We start from the raw sequence: 17,610 nt of genomic DNA, 5'->3' as shown, positions 1-17,610 counted from the left end.
AGAGTAGACTTAAAAAATTGTAGCAAAGTGTAGTTAGGCTTCACCTGGACATTAAGTTAGCTGTCTGAGAGTAAGTATGTCTTATGTTAGTATGTTTTACATTATGAATTAGTACTATGAGTAAGTAACTAGTAAAGAAATAACTTTGGTTTCATATTAAAAACTAGTGTTTTGGCAGAGGTGGCTGCATACCTCTACGTGAAGCATCCAGTATAAAGGTGCCTCAGAAAGCAGCATTGGCACATCCTGTGTTTTCTGATGAAATAATAGTCAGAAAGGATCTGTTTCTTCATTCAGCTCTGTCCTTGAAATGGAAAGTAACTCAAGGTTTCCACCCAGTGTAAGACTGAAGTTACATTGTTATATCCCATAGGTAAGGTGCAAGTCACTCTGGATTCAGGGCAGATTAAAAGTATGCAAAGTGTTGGGGGGTGTGTACTCTTCAACTTTAAAGAACAGATCAAAAGAATAATGTGCTGTTATGGCAGACTCAAGTGTCTTGGGTGTAAGTAACTTTCTGAAGTTGAAGGAAGAGAATTTGCTTATTTTTACACTAATAAATTATCTGTGCTGCACATAGAGACTTTCTGCGGATGCACACTATAAGTTTGTGGGGTTTGACTACTTATTGAGATAAATCAGAGGCAGTTAATTACAGCTGGAGTGTGAAGACAACATATAACAGAATGCAAAATTTGAAGATGAATGGCATTGGTGAAACTTTAGTCCTGCTTTCCTCTGAAATGCAGTTGCCTTTTTAGCTTGACCACAGAATTCATCTGATGGGCAACAAACTTGTAATCATATGTACAGCAGAAGCAGAACAGCAGAAATACAGTTTGCTCTAGTTCTTGCGGCTAGTGGGTACAAGCCAACACTGCATACTTTTCAAGAAGAAAATCCTTGCTTGAGTCCCAGCCAAAATTGTCATGAAGATTGCTAAAAACAGGAACTGAAACTCTGGGGTTGATTGGTGAATGTGTGGGAGGCAATGAGGAAGCTTTCTGTTGCTTTTTTTTGCTACAAATGCAAAAGTTTGAAGGATCTAATTGCGAAAGTGTGATGGATTGAGTAAGGAAAGCAAGCAGGTACTGGCTTGTCAGTAACTCGGCCAAGAATGATAGTATGTTAGTTTCTTGGTTGTGGCACTGAATGAAGAGTTCAGGATAATAGATGTGGGGTTTTTTTACCGTTGTTCCTCTGAGTGAAGAATCACAACTTATGAAAAGAAATCAGCCCCAAAGCAAAATAAATTTTGAGAATTTCAGATCCGAAAATTGTTGACAGCAATTTTCAGTGTTGCACCCAGTTCCTACCCGCCCCCTTTCTCCTCTTGTCACTAACTCCCTGATACTGTCAGAATGTTTCATGCAGTGAAATATCAGATTGCAGGGAGTCAGAAACAAACTCATTCAGACAGTAATGACTGTCTGGGTGTGAAACAGGACATCAGTATGTAAGATGAAATAAAATGCAGGAGTAGTTACAAAATAGTTTGATATTTCTAGTATTTATCTCTAAGTATGTGTGTGATAGTGTTTTAGAGAAGTAAGATTTTGTTTATTATTTTAATGTCCTTAAATATTTTGGTACTTCTATATGAGTTTTTGTAATAAAGTTGGGCCTTAAGTGGTTACATGTGTGGGGTTTTTTTGTTTGTAGCTAATGGATATTCCTTTATGGTGCTTTACAGACACAACCAGACTTCTTCTCTTATGTACTCTGAGCCACTCTACTCTCAGCTTCATTAGCATAGTGTTGTGCTTAAATTGATAGGACTTGCTGAGACCATAAAACTGTGGCTACATTTTGGTTTTATGGGGTTTGGACTGCAGCTGCCTTATATTGTTGCAACTGAGTGGTGGGATTCAACAGTTAAATAGCAGCAAGCAGTTAAATCAGCTTAGGGCATGATTTCTCTTCCTCTCTTTCACTCATGGAAACCTGGGCTTGGAAGAACAGCAAGTCAATACTCAAAGCTTTGACTCAAAAGATGCCTCTTGTTGAATTCAGTTACTGTGCAGTGTGGGGGAGTAATGTCACCGACTTGTCAACAACGCTGTAGCTTGTTAGTGATTTTTAAGATATGTAATTATCACCCTGGCTTGTGTGACAATACAGAGAGGAATACATGTGCAAATATATAGCTTATTGGAATTCAGTAAGGTTAATTTCTTACTGTAAAATTGAAGTGGAGCATCAGATGTGACGTGAAAGACAACTGATCTCATTGCATGCAGCGATATTTTGGCTTATTTGTAGTGGCTAGTCATTGGTATAATTTTCAATGCACTACCTCATTATCTTCTCTAATGAACAATTAAAGCAGAATTTGAATTGATGTTTTGAAATTGTAGCTCCAAAATGGAACAACTGCTCCTAAATAGTATTTGCCACATTGAACAAATTTAGTTTGGCTTTTCAACTACAGTGCTTTATTGACTTCACTTATGAATTGAGCAAAAATATTTCATAAGCTTTATTTAACTTTACGATTTCATAATTTTTAATTTTTTTTAAACCCCTAAATGTACAGTACTTCATAGTGTGTATAAATAATAGTATGTACACTGTATCTGGAAAGCTTGGTGAAACACTGCCCTGTTACAATGTGGAACAAAGCTTGGTCTGTCAGTTTAAAGAGAGCACCTATGGTAGACAGTCTTACTAGTGCATGGGTGAAATATGAACACATTCACAAATAACTAAAATATTATTATTCTATTTAACTGGCAGTCAGTCAGATTCAGCTCACACAAATACCTGGTCTTCAGGTGCCTTACAGTTTTTCAGTTACAATGCAATTGGTATGGCATGCAGGATTTTATCTTGCTATAAAGGGTCAGTAGTGCCATCTACTGACAGTGTGTTAATGAGACTTTTCCTAATTGCTATTTTAGCAGAAAGTTCAGTAATTTAGAAGAAAATCTTCTATACCATCAAATATGTCAGGCAGCATTTGAGATGAACTTTTACCTTCCATTTGGAAAAAGTTGCAGCAGTGGCTCAGCTATTTGAGAAGATGATTTGTTGACAGTCTTTGGTTTTGTCCAGCACATGTTCCATTATGTATCTTTTCTTGAGAATTTTCATATTTAAGAATAGTCTTTAAAATTGGTGGGAACTAAATGTGGTTCAGTTATTCTTAAAGCTTTATTCAAATGTTTAATTTAGAATTATGAAGACAGCTGTATTTTATAGAGTTTTCTTTAAAACGTGGCTGCTAACTTTTTTACAGAGCTTTCACCTTGGCTCTACTGCAGAACATCCAGAGTTCTTTTTCCTGAGTTTTTGAGTATTTTTGCAGCAGATCTGTGAGGCAAAAGTCAAATAGTGAAAGGTCTAGGATAAAGTTAGAGATTTTCAGGCTATAGGTGTAGGTACTTTATGTGATATTCCTGGAGATAAAGGGAGCTGAAGACATTGTAATAGGCAGCTTGAGTAGAGAATAAGATTTGGAAGGCTCGTGTATACTTGCATGGAAATAGTATCACCAAGACCGATATTTTAAAAAGTGATGGAGAAGGGGAGGCTAGGGCATCAGAGATCAGGAGATGGGAAGCAGTGAGGCATGTTTGCATAGGTGGACTGAGCAGGAATTGGAAGCTGAGGCTCCAGTCAATAAGGAGGAGATCATCAGTAAGAAAATACGTGATGAGGGCAAGCACTCCAACGTGGTTTTTCAGAGGAAAAGATCTCTATCATAAGCAGAGAGAAAATGAAGCAGAAACTGAAGGTGGCAAATAGGCAGGAGGCCCAGGTAGGAGTTTCATTCACCATAGTGCGATTGGCGGGCTAGGAGAGTGCTACAACTGAAAAAAATAATCTCTGCTAAATAGTTGAACCTGCTGGTTTTTTAAAAGTTCTCTTAGGATCTGGCACACAATAAAAAAAACCACATTATTGGAGAACATACTAAACTCTCATCTGTAAGTTGTTTGATAATTGCAAGGATGTTATCTCAGAACTGCACTGGAAAGACTAGAAATACTTGTATGATGCAATAATTGTCACAACAGTTCTGTATGGGTAAATTGTATTGTGTTAGTATCATTGTTTTAAATGGGAATACTAGAATGTTTTTTAGTTGATAAAAGCATTATATGCTAATTTGTTAAATATTTGCATACTCTTTCAGGGCAAAATATCATAAATTAAAATACGGCACAGAATTGAATCAAGGTGACTTGAAAATGCCAACTTTTGAATCAGGTAACTTTTTCACAATAGCCTGTTTTAGTATAAGTTGTTTATACACTGTTCTGGGTTTGCTCTGTTTGATTTATTGCAGCTTTCATTGTTCCCCCCACCTGTTTTAGGTGTGTTATACAGGAGATGGCTAGGAAAGGTTTGGTATTGAGTAAATAATTGTTTGATCTGAAAATCAAAATTAATTGACCTTTCTTTTTTTGAAAGTGCTCTGAATGTCGAAGGAAGCTTTAAATAAAGTTACACATTTCCTTATTTAGCTGTTGTTTCTCATTATTTCTTATAATACCCCTTCTTGAAGGATTTAATACTTTTTTGCCATTGTGCCATCCATCCAGAAGGAAAAGCATAAGTACAGAATAAACATAAGAAATACTGTTGTTTTTTGGTACTTTTATAGGATGCTAGTTTTTAAAGAATGAGAAAACAATTGTACTGCGTTGGCCTCAAAAAAATGTTATTGAGCTTCTGTTTTTATCTTAAATCAAGGAAAAAAAGTTCTAAGAGAAAAATGAGACTATTCTTACTGGTACTCTGGAGTCCATCTGATTTTGCAATGTAGATATAAAGTTGATCATAACAGTTTTTGTCTTCACAATATTGCAGATAGAGGAAAGCATTTTTCATAACAACATTGGACTATCTAATAAGCAGAATTGCATGTGGTTTCTCTTGAAATGTAGGAAGTCACTGTTGACCTGTATTTGTGTAATGTGCCTTACAATTGTGGTCTACAGATATTTTATTTTTTTTTCCCCTTCTTTTTTGGTTTTGTTTGTTTGCTTTCTGCTTTACAAGTGCCACATTTTGGGTACTTTTATACCCAGTTGAAACTAGAGATCATTATTCCTATTTATTGCCTGATGAGATTTTTGATATGTGTTTAAAAGCAGTATAAGTTAGATGTTAAAATCATTAAACTATTAGTTTGTACCATGTTTTATTTTCTTTACCATAGCAAAAGTGCAATGGGTCTGTATTTTAATTGTTGATAGTAAACTGTTGGAATTTGTCTTAAACTTGACATGCTTGTTTTCTCCAAATGCTGATATATGTCACTGCTGCTCTTATTTTAACTCTATTTTCCATGTTGCTTTCTAAGCATCTCTGCTCTGTGAGAGTGATATAGCCTGTTTTCTTAGCTGTAACACTTTGGCTGGCCCAGGGCAAGGTTTTCTTTTGTGTACAAGTTAAACATTTTTCTAGTTCCTTTTTTGCATGTAAGGGCTCAGGATTTTTTTAACTGATTTTGTTCTGTTAAATTATTTGCTTGATGCTTCAGCAAAGAATTGGAAAAAAGAATTTTTAAGTTGTGAAACACTGCATAAGACTGCATCTAATTTAAAGCTTATTTTTAAGATTTGCTTTTAGTTTCCTTGGTGTATTGTAAAAAGTAAATTGACCTTTAAAAAAACCCCAACAAATCACCAGAACAAAAAACCCACCCGACTATACTGTGTCTTTCAGAAGAAACCAAAGATACAGAGGTTCCTGCAGTACCTCAGAACAGCCAGTTGACCTGGAAGCAAGGCAGACAGTTACTAAGACAGTAAGTAGCGTTGTTGAATATTGGTGTATTCAAACTTTTCACTGAAGTATGAGGAGCTGTACATCTGTTTACTCCATGAAACGGAGTAATTAAGGTGGGCAAATAGTGGCTCTTTTTTCAGAACTTCATAGTCTTGAGCTTTAAGCAGTATAGAGTAAGATTTTCCATATGAGAAGGATAGCAATGAAGCTTATTTTCCATAAACGGTATAATAGTGGCATTAATTTTTATCAGTCAATACTGATTTATTTCCTTTTCCCTCAAATATGCTTTCCCCTTTCTTTCGTCTCTTAATCCATCTAGGTATCTTCAGGAAGTAGGTTACACAGATACAATATTGGATGTACGCTCCCAGCGGGTAAGGTCTTTGCTTGGGCTCTCCAATTCAGAACCAAATGGTTCAGTAGAGACAAAGAACTTAGAACAGATCCTCAATGGGGGTGAATCTCCTTCATCAAAACAAAAGGGACAGGAAATCAAAAGGTAAGTGAAGAGATAAGAAATTCACTTAAACTTTAGTTTCAGTGTTTTACTTAGTCATTGATACGTAGTGATCAGTTCACATTGAACTTTCACCTCTAGAGGCTCTGAATGTCTGTGAGTGTAGCTGACTGCAAATGATTATGAAGTTAGCTGAAATTGATTATACATAGGAATGTACATATCTGTGTTACATATGTATATGTATATTATACATATATACAGGAAAATATATAGACTGTTGAAGCTGAATTTATGTCATATAACCACTTTGGAGTTGTTATTTTAAGAAAAGATTCTGTTGAGGGGTGCTTTTATAATAAGGAATTAGGCAGCTGTAGAAACTTCTTCGTACAATCATGTCTTGTTGTTTTGCTAGTTCTAAAGCTCTTAAGCTTTTAGGTAGCAGTTGCATTTAATCTGATTAATCTTCTAAAATCTCTTCAGCAAGTAAAACAGATTCTCTGTTAATGTTTTTATTTATGTAGGAATTCTGGTGATGTTCTTGAAACATTTAACTTCTTAGAAAACGCAGATGATAGTGATGAAGAAGAAGAGAGTGACATGATAGAAGATATTGCAGAAGGAAAAGAGAAGCACCGAATAAATAAGAAACACAAAGTAAAAGATTGGTTTTAATTTTTTTTATATAGTTCTGAAATCCTATTTTAAAAGAGAATTTTTTTTCCCCAGATGATTATAAATGCATTATATTAAAATGTTGTTGTACCTTTGTTATCTGAATGGATTATAAGCAGATACGTTATTAGTAAATTTGGTGGTTTAGTTAATATATTATATTGAAAACTGAAAACCAAGCAATCAGCCTCTTTACAAATATGAATTAATTGCTGAAAAATATAAGTCAGTATTATTTTCATTTCCTAATGATCACTAGACTGCACTACTCTTTATTTATTTATTTTATAAGCAGCTCTAGATCTGCCTATATCTAGGTGTCTTTCTCTGCATTTTATGTTGCAAAATGTTTTCCCCTGCAACCAAGTACTCGGTGAAAGTAATCTGTATCACTTCTAGCCTAAACATTTCAGTAGAAAAATGTGCTCATGATTCAAATGCCAGAAATATGTTTATCTGCTTGCAGATTGGTAATGAAGGTTTAGCTGCTGACCTTACAGATGACCCCGATACTGAAGAAGCTTTGAAAGAATTCGATTTTTTAGTGACAGCTGAAGATGGTGAGGGAGCCGGAGAAGCTCGAAGTTCAGGAGATGGAACAGAGTGGGGTAAGATGCTAACAAAAGCACTTAGAAATAAAGGAATACCTGTTCATGATAGTATGTAAAAGTTGCAATACCTGCTAAGATGGTGTGGATGTGTGGTATGATTGTGATGATCGAATGCTGATGCTTAGATAATAGTGTATTGGATGCTGCAACTTCCACATATATATGCTGTTGTAGTTGCCACGAGTACAATTATAGTTACATTTGTTTCAGATTTTGGTTTTGATTCCAAAACTAAGAGGAGAATGTTTTCTTTCTGGAATAAGAAAGGCTAGGATTCTGCAGGTAAGCAAAGAGAATGTAGAGATCTACAGAAATCCAAATACTGGCACACCTTCCAGGGAAATCATCCAGTCTTGATTTTGAAGGTACCAAGGATCAGAAAGCATTCCTCCCTGGAAATTAGTATTAAAGGGCTAGTCACCTTTACTTATAAAATTCAGTCTGTTTCTAGTTGGAAGATGAAGCTGGAGCAACTGTTACCTTTAGTTTTGGTAATACCTATCTATTTTTAGAAGTGTTTTAGTTGCTTGGTGGTGCTCCTCTTTGAAGGTGTTATTTGATTAGTTTCTTTGTTGTCTTTTTATTTAGCCAAACAGGCAAATCTCTCAATATAAGACTTCTCATAGGCCCCGGAGCTTAGGTTTTGAGTTTAAGTTTGCAACATCCATTCAGATGTATAGTGATGCAGAAAGTTCTGGTTCTAGCATCAGTCTTACCACTGTTGTATGTAGAAAGAAAGACAGGTTGATGGTTTAATTTATGCAGTCAAAGATTTATCAATTTTTTCACAGCAGACTGCTGAAACTTGGTGAACTAGCTTGTCTATTGAAATTCCAAGTCATTGATTTCCAGGATTACTTTCCAGCATGTTATCTCTCTTGTCATCTTCTCAGGTAGTTACTCAGAATGGGGGGATTGTGATTTATTTTCAGTGCTGACTTTGCAAGTTAGATTTTTTCCAACTTGTTTTCGGGCAGTTCAGTTGCTGTCCCAAACTTAAAAATAAAACAGAAAACAGATTGAATGTCTTTTATTATAGTTTAAGTGAAACCATAGCAAAAGTGAGGCAGACCATTGTGTGAGTTGGTACATACTTGTGACTGCTTTTTGGTGACAGTTGGTTAAACTGCAGTGATTCCATTTTTACCAAAATGCTAATGTCTGAGGCAAGGAAGTGAGGAGGAAGAAATAAACATAAACCTACTTTCATCTTAAAAAGTAGATGTTCTGAATTTTGCCATATGAAGACAATATCCGTAAGTTTGTTGTATATTTTTTACTAACACTATTTAAATGAGTCAGAAGACATACTTCCAACTGTAGTAGTAATGTTTTTTTGTACAGCTTTTAGCTGTAAGCTTTCTTTAAATGCATGTTTAAGGATACAATCTATCAGGTCTTGGGGTTGTGTCACTTTTTTAAAGATCAGTCTGTAAATTTGAAATATTTAAAGTCAATGTCTCTTTATTACCTATCAAAAATAACATGGCAAATGTTGTCCTGCTTAAACACCTTCTAAAATAAAATATTACATTGCCTAAACCAATTTATTTTAGCCTGTCACATTATTTTGAATTCTGGGAAACTGTTGGTACCTGAAATCTTCAGGTCCACCCATTTCTTTCTTTCTTTATTTTTGATGAGGAACTTCATTTAAATGAATACTTGACATTACTTTCTACACAATTGCATCAGTCATCAGCTTTAGTATTTCAGTCATAATTCATGTTATTCTTCATAATGTAAATAGTTACTCTGTTCTGTTTTCTAGTCAGCTTTTTCTTCCTTTTTCAGTTTTCCTGTCATTGGCATCCTTCTGTCACTTCTTACTCTTGCAAAGATTTAGGCTCTCTGAAAAAATCTAAATGTTTACATGTGTATTTTTTTATAATGCTTTTATTAAGTATCTGGAAACCAAGCTTCTGATGTTCAGGTGCTAAACCTATTGCCTAGTCTTGCTTTATTTTTACTTTCAATACTTAATTGTCAAAGTATTATGTGTAGGTCTAACTTCAGATATGCTAAAATATTTCATCACCAAATTTGACAGTTACATTTTTGCTGTTGGAGACTTCTGCAAACCAGCCACTGAGTGTGGAAGTCTGGGTTGCTTTTTTTTCCTTCCTATAATACGGCTTTTTATGAACACACTCTTTTTACATAAGTGCCTCATTCAGTATACTTTGAGTCTTAATTTATTTTCAGACATTGTGAATTAAAGTGTCTTGTCATGCAACATGTTTTACTTAGGAACACCTTTTCTTCAAAATAGTGAGAGATGAGCATATTCAAACACTGTTAAATAAAGAACTGAAATATGCAACACATTCCAAAAATGAATGTACATTTTTAGGTTAAAAATTTATAAATACCTTGTGGTGATATAGTATCAAGAAAAAGATGCATATAGAACTTCTGTTTGCTTAAGCAAACAGGAATAAATACATAGTATTATATATTATGTTACATATTACAGATACTATGTATTATGTAGTCTTTTTATTCTGCTTATGATTTTGATGACTAACTACATGTTCGTCACTGAATTTCTCCTCTCTGTGAAACACAAGTTCTGTCTACAGGTGGACAGTGAGTCACAGAATGACCTGACTATGCCCAGAATTCCGTGTGACAGAATGTGACTGGAATTTAGAGTCTCTTGGGTCATCTTTTAAATAAATAATAATTTTTAAAAATCATTAAAAAAAAAAAAATCCTTTCTCCACTAAATAGTACTGGCTAGTGGACATCCTGGATCCTCTGCACTACCCTGATGTCAGTTGAGTGTGGGTTATAAACACTGCAGGCAATTTGAGGAAGTTCACTTCTAGGTGGGAATTATGGAGGTTTAGTTATGTGGCTCTGTTTGAAATAGCGAAGCGTATCTAGGCATACCTCAGAGAAACGCTGCTGGGTTTTCTGAAAAATCCTTATTGAAATAAATTTCACAGCCTCTCTGGTTAATCTGAGTTAGTGTTTTATCGAGTTTTCTATTTACAGTCTACATTTCAGCAGCCAGTAGCATTGGGTTTGTGTTTTTGTTTGCAGGCTTATGTTTTTCCTGTTTTCTGTTGACTAAATGCCCTGTTTGTTTTGCAATTTACTGACATTTTCTAAACTTCTAGTGTAGAACACAGACTGGACATATTATTTCAGTTTTGTCATCACCATCAGTGAATTATGTGGACTACTCCTGGTTTAATACACCACACCTTTTAAAACATGCCAGAATGATAGTTTTGTTGTGGCTCTTTTTTTCAGTGACAGCATTACATTGCTGTTACGTACATTCAGCTTCTGGTTCATTTTAATTCCCTAATCCTTCTCTGCAACACTACAGACTAGATGATTATTTTCCTTTTATTAATGGTGCTTTGTGTATTTTTTAAATTTATTATTATTTTACTTTGTTCTTAACTGAATTTCCTTTCATTGGATTTTAGGGTGGGTTTTTTTGTTGGTTTTTTCCTAATTTCCTTCCTCTTTTGGTTGGCCATATCCTCTGACTTACCTTTCTGTGCCTCTCGTATTTCCTGACTAATCCCTATTCTCTGTCAGTGTTTTGGCCCTGTGATCATAAAGGTTGAGGTTATATTTGCAGTTTGGTGGTTGTAGCTGGAGTTTGGTGTAGGATGTCGTTGTTCCATTCCCCTCTCCACAGTTCTTTGTGGACAGCTCAAGGGACTTTGCCATTATGCTGCTCGTTACATGCCTTTGCCACCCTTGCCATTTCCACATTCCACCTCTTTGATCAAGATTGTTCCTCTGTGTCCTTGGGCATCCCTACTTGACTGGTGGTCTTTTGGTAGATGCATCAGTATCCTAGGATATCTTCTTATTTGGTGTCATGTTTTGTCATGAAACATGTACTTGGAATAACTCCTACTGGTTTGCATCCTAAATGCATGTTTCTGTCTCTGCTGCGTGTGGCTCCTCTTGTGCACTTTTGTGACTGTAATGGTTATAACTTCAAAAATTGCTGTTTTACAGAAACACTGATATCGTAGGTATGATTGCAAGTTCTGAACTAAGAAACTTAGTTTTGTTATTTTATGTCTAAAGAATTTGTGAGCGTAGGCTTAACTGGCACACAAACTGAGTTTTAGTTGCTGCCTAGTTGTCTTCCAGCAAAAGTGCTTCTGCAGCTGTTGCATTTAGCTTGTCTTAGAAACAAGTTTATCCTTTTTATTAATTCTGTGTTTCCAGAAATATTTGAGATGGATAGTTTAGAAAAGTGGAGACTTAACTTTTCTTGGAGAATAATTAATTCTACCATATCTGTCAAACAGAAAAAGACATGTCTTCTGAAATTACTGTGGAATGTTGTAATTCTGCTAATTATAATTTAATTACTGGAATGCAGTGGAATGTCAGTTTATTCACCTATATGAATTACTTCATCTTTATGTAAAAAGCTGTATTTATAGACTTGTTTCTCTGGTTACATGTAGGACCAAGGTTTCTTTCTTGTGCATGTAGAATGAGTGCGAGAGGATGCATGGTGGTCTTCATGAGTAAACTGGCACTGACTTATTCAGCTTGCATTTTCATGAGAGATGTAGCATGAATACTTTTATTTGCTTGTTCAACACTGGCTGAATAATTTCTTAACACTGTCTTTCTAAAGATGCAGTAATCGTTTCTGAACACCAATGAATTTTTGTGTATCTTGAAGTATCTAACATGAACAGTTACTTATGAAGCTTAATTTGTTTGCTCCTTAGTAACAAATTAACAAAATTTTCAAATACCTAACTGATATTATACAGTGCCTTGGAAAACTGTATGCAATGAGACTTAGTATTTTGTAAACTTCAAACTGAGACTGCACCTTTAAAGTAAAGATTTATTAAGAACTTCTATTAATGCTCTTATACAGCTGTGATAGTAAATCGCCAACAGCTTGCATTGCCAATTGCTGTTTTTTTTTCTTTTAATAATATGCTGCATGTAGACAAAGATGACCTGTCCCCAACTGCTGAGGTTTGGGATGTAGACCAGGGACTAATAAGTAAACTGAAGGAACAGTACAAGAAGGAACGAAAGGGGAAGAAAGGGGTAAAGAGTAAGTGCAGATTCTGAATTTTGTAATGCAACGCTTTTTTTACCTCTCTATATAGAAGACGTTTTTTCTCACAAGTTCTGTTTTTGTTTTTGTTTTTTCATTAAGCATCGTTTTCTGTAATGGGGGCAACCAACTTTAACTTTCTGCCTGCTGAATGTGAATATGTCAAAACCTTTGACACCATTTCCTAGATGAGAGATTTGAAAACACATAAAAATTTAAGATTAAATAAATAAAGAGAATTAAATGCTTTGAAATGCGAGTGTAAAAATCATGAACAACTTGCATTTTGAGGATATTGCTACTCTGAGAAGTTTTCTGAAAGATTTAAACTTTATCTGCTTCTTGAATTATAACACTACGGTACTGTTGTGGGTGGGGTTTTTTGGTTTTTTTAACACAAGCTTGGATCAAGCTATAATTGCTATTTAGGGGCTTGTAATTATTTTTGCAATCTATGGCAATAAGAATAAAAAAATGCCTGTAATGTACATACAAACTTTTTTTGTGTCTTTGTTTAGGATATGATATTTATTTTATGGTGCCCTTCACTTTTCTGTGCAGTTACCACATTTTGGTTGATGGTTGACAACTCTTTATTCTTTAAGAGTTGTCAGACCAGCTGACCTATTTGAACTATGTAAGTTCAACCAGACTTCAATATTGAAGTACCTGGTAAAAATGCTTTTGTAACTTAAATCACCATCTTAGTGGACAAAGTGTTATTAAATCAGTGTCACACTAGAGAACCTCCCTTGATTGCAGTGTTTTTATTTTGAAAGTATATTAAACAGTTTCTGGTGATATTTAGTAAAGAATATTTTTTCCCCAACTTGAAAAATTGTGTGAATATATACTAACTAAATTAATTTATAATTAAAGCATAATGCTCCACGAAGAATTCTGTCCTTATTAAGATCTGAATGTGCTTTGTAACATCTAACAAATTAAAATTCAGTTACCGCATGTTGATTGGTTTTTTCAGCAGTTTTGCATGACATGCACGTGTACACACACATACACACACACACACACACACACACACACACACACAAAGTATTTTGTAAGGTTAGAAACTTCTTTTAATGCTGAAGTGGATTTCTTTTATTTGAAATTTTCTTATTAAACTTTACATTTTAGACTGCACAGTGGCAGCAAAATAACAGCAAATGTTATGAATTCTAGGAAAAAAAGGTAATTATTTAGGAGATTTTTATATTTCTTATAACTCTTCTCAGTCCTCCAAATTTGTTCTAGTGGTGTTATTTTGGCTTGTCTAGAAAGGATTTGTCTTTCCTGTACTTGTTGCTTCCCTGACTGCTATGCAGTCAAGCATTTCTATCATCTTTTTGTTTTTCCATCTGTAAATCTTAAAATTTCTGGAAGGGGAGCATAATTCTTACGCATCAAAGATAACTACTGTGTTAAAAATTGACATTTTAATGGTCTACATTACTGGTTAGATTGGTTGTGACCATCATTTAAAATAAATAATAATTATTCTACCTGAAATGTCTTGTTGCAAAATTTAAAACTTTGCAGCATTATTATAAAAACTTTCCTTCCTGTCCACTTTCCTGCAGTCTCACAGGTTGGTTTGTGGGATTCTGCCCTTGCATCATGTTCATGACAGTAGTTTCTGCTTAAAAATTGGCCTCTAAATCAGTGAGTTAATTGAATGAGAGAACTCCACACACAGTAAAAGTATGCATATGGACAGGTTTATTTAAATACTGTTCATTTGATTTGTAGACTTTTTTCAGCTTTTTAACATTCTGAGACTGAAAATAGCATCAAAGGCCTTCTTTATTCCTGCTTGTCATGTCTGATCATTCATGAACTTCATTCTGAATGTTCATTTCTTACTTTACTCTTCAGTGCATTGTCAGACTTTTATCAGAATTTCTTTCGAGCAGTATATATATCATCATAAAGATCAAATAAACATGCATTGAGTATTGCCTCTTACAGTATTTTGAGGACAGCATAATAGGGCAGACATTCTAATGGGTTCTTTTGTTGGAGATGCATCTGGTAACTACCATCATCTGCATTTAGACCGTTGTCTTCATAAAAGGGTCTTCATAGCCCTGGCCCAGGTATGGTAACTTTAATTCCAAACGTTGAGATAAATAAGGGAACAGAAGTAGATTTGATTCTATTTAATACTTATGTGGTCTAGATTCATATGTTTTCCTTTGGATGAAACACCTTAATTTAGGTCATCTTCTGCCAGTGTATGTTTTCATAATGTAATACTTTTTTTTTTTGTTGTTTTTTTTAAAAAAAAACCCCAAACACTCCACACTTTAATTGCCTTTATAATATCGGCTGTAAAATAACTGGAAACCTGTTTATTGAAGAGTTCTTACCTAAAAGAAAGAAAAAAGAAAAAAAACACAAACCAATCACATCCTATTCTGGACTTCATTGTGGTAAATAGATAAAACTAGGCTTATCTTTTAAAGTAATATGCTGAATTTAAAGCCAGTTTCTTGCCCAAGTTTGACAAGATCAATTTTGGCAGGTAAATCAGGGTATGACTGTTTTTCAGATACTGTCTGTCAAATTTAGAACATAATAGTGGTGGAGATGATGTGTATCTTATTTCATCCTATCAGGTCAGTGTAACATGTTCTCAGCAACTTGAAAAATAGTTTTCACATCTTAAACTGTATATGTACATCACTGTTAAAATGAAGATCCTCTAACTGGTTTTCCTTAGTTTTCTTGAAACTTTTATTGGTTTTTACTTTCCTGCTCTTTTCCCTCAATTTAATTGTTCTGTACTGATGAAACAGTATCTGTCCCGTTCACTTTGCTAGCCTTGATTTCTAGAAATGCAGTGTAATAGTTGATAGGCAGGAAAACAGATTTGGATTTTACCATCTTCATCAGCATCACCTGTTGCTATAGGGGTATCCCTGTGTTCTATGCGTGTTATATGTGACTTGGGCTATTACATCTTGGAGCTCATGGAAATCTGCTTATGGTTGCTCAGGTTCCAACTATCCATCACTGAATATTCAATTACCTTCTTCGCTTTTAATCTCTGAAGGAGGATACACTGAGATGGGGTTGTAGATGTTTTGCTCTTGTTCATAAAAGGATCATGTTTACTGATTGGTTTTGGGGGTTTTTTTCATCTACTGTTTTCCTAAGGATAAAACAGTCATCCAGTTTGTGCCTTGAACATAGCTGCCTTCTGCAGAGACAAACATTTTTATCCTTAAAAATCTCTTTGTGTCATGTAAAATACTTCAATAATTATATTAAGGTACCCTTGCACTTACTTGAAAGTTGAAATCTGCACAGTATTCTGTGATGGTGGCACAATCTTGAATATTGACATTTTTCAGCACGAAATACAGATAAGTTGTTGGGAACAGCAGCTGCTTTTTTGTAGACTTCAGAGAGAAGTTTCTCTCTGTATTGTACAGTAGATTGAGGGCTGTTCTGATGTTATGCCTGAAGAACAAGAAGTGACTAAACATATTGAAAAGCATTAAAAGGCAAGGCTGACAGTCCTCTACCCAGTGACATACTAAGTGAGTGCCTGTTTCAAAGTAGCAGAGCAGGCAGGGACTACTTCTAGTTAGTTCTGGATGTACTCTGAGGTGAACTTCTCATGCCCATATGTTTGGTGTGACAGCACCTCCAACAGATGCTTTCAGTTTGCATGTGAAAGAGTTTATAAGCTGTTTTTGACACTTTCCATCCATGTGTTGAACAGTTCATGCATATCAACATGGAGAACACAAATTAATTTTCTTCTGGAAAGCAAAAGATTTATTAAAATAGGTAGTTTAGGGTACCAGTCATGACTTTTATCATGTCATTTATTGATTGCTCTATAATATCTTCAAGAATGTATCTGCTGCTGGTCACTGTCAGTAACAAAAAGCAAGCTTTGTGATCTGTACGGTAGAGACCTTGCCATTTTAAGAATTGCTTCTTTTATATGAGATCTCACCTTCTGAGTGCAATTAAGTATTGTACTTTTGAAATAAAATCCTATCAGTCTAGTGGTTATTAGGAAAAAAAGAGTTGGTATAAAAGAGACATTCCTCATCTTTATTATTTTACACTCACTTTGTTAGCTGAGATCAGAGATTTCTAGACTCACTTCTACATGAGTGAAATGAAACTTAAATGAAACTTAACCACTCAAGAAGTCTGTTCTGTTGCATAAGGGAAACTTTTGGAAGCCATTTTTATTCTCAAACAACTTCTGGGTACTAGCCTTTGTAAATTTGATCGGAATACTAAGTTTTCTATAAAAGAAAGAAAAATGTCAGAAGCATCCCCCACCAAAAAAAAGGAAGTAAAGTATGTTCTGTATTATTTGGCAAAATGAAAATGTTTTACAAATGTTAATGAGGATAGTTCTGTAGCATCCTTCCTGGGGCATGCGTGGTATACTTTTGCTATGATTCTGCTTCCAGAAACATTTTTCATTATTATCCCTCTCCAGAGGATCATCCATCTTCTGTCTTCAGAGATTTCTCCATTATGATCAGATAATTCAATTATTGATGGATATTTATTTTTTAACACATCAATTTTAACAATTTTTAGACAGTAAGATCTAAAAATTTAAATTATCAGATATTATTTGAGTGTGTTTTAGTATTTAACTGTTTAAACAAATGGTTCTGCTTTTGATAAGTCATCTATTTACATCTTTTACTTTTTTGAGATTGAAGGCTTTGTTTTAGTTTCTATTTCCTTTTAATAGAAGTGGTACATGTCACCCCATAGTATAAGAAATTGTTTCCTAATGCTTACTTTATTAAAAAATGGACATATTTGAAAATTATTTAAGTTCTGATAGGCCCTTTTAAAGATAGTAAACACTTATATTTTAGCAAGTTTAAAAGCGTAGTTTCTTGGGGTGGGAGTGGCGGTTTTTATTTGAAATGTTCTACAGTATAACTGCAGGCAGTCCCAAGAAGGACACTTTTATCAATTAAAAACTGATTATGTCTTGCATCATTGTGGATCATTTTCTTGAAAGAGATTTTATCACTGAAATTTCACTTTGATCAAAGCTTGAC

The 17,610-nt window shown here is 34.6% G+C and overlaps 1 protein-coding gene across 1 annotated transcript in view; it reads left to right on the top strand.

Moving 5' to 3' along the window:
• STRN3 (striatin 3) overlaps nt 1-17,610 on the top strand; it is a 40,521-nt gene that overhangs the window by 859 nt on the left and 22,052 nt on the right. Inside the window, exons 2-7 of the mRNA XM_010174425.1 lie at nt 4,139-4,212; nt 5,677-5,758; nt 6,062-6,241; nt 6,727-6,859; nt 7,344-7,485; nt 12,443-12,553. Of these exons, the coding sequence (XP_010172727.1) occupies nt 4,139-4,212; nt 5,677-5,758; nt 6,062-6,241; nt 6,727-6,859; nt 7,344-7,485; nt 12,443-12,553 (722 nt within the window). The remainder of the gene's footprint in view (nt 1-4,138; nt 4,213-5,676; nt 5,759-6,061; nt 6,242-6,726; nt 6,860-7,343; nt 7,486-12,442; nt 12,554-17,610) is intronic.

The sequence above is a fragment of the Antrostomus carolinensis genome, unplaced genomic scaffold (assembly GCF_000700745.2).
Source record: "Antrostomus carolinensis isolate BGI_N321 unplaced genomic scaffold, ASM70074v2 scaffold15078, whole genome shotgun sequence".
Lineage (NCBI taxonomy): Eukaryota > Metazoa > Chordata > Aves > Caprimulgiformes > Caprimulgidae > Antrostomus > Antrostomus carolinensis.
This window is presented reverse-complemented; position numbering and strand designations above follow the sequence as displayed.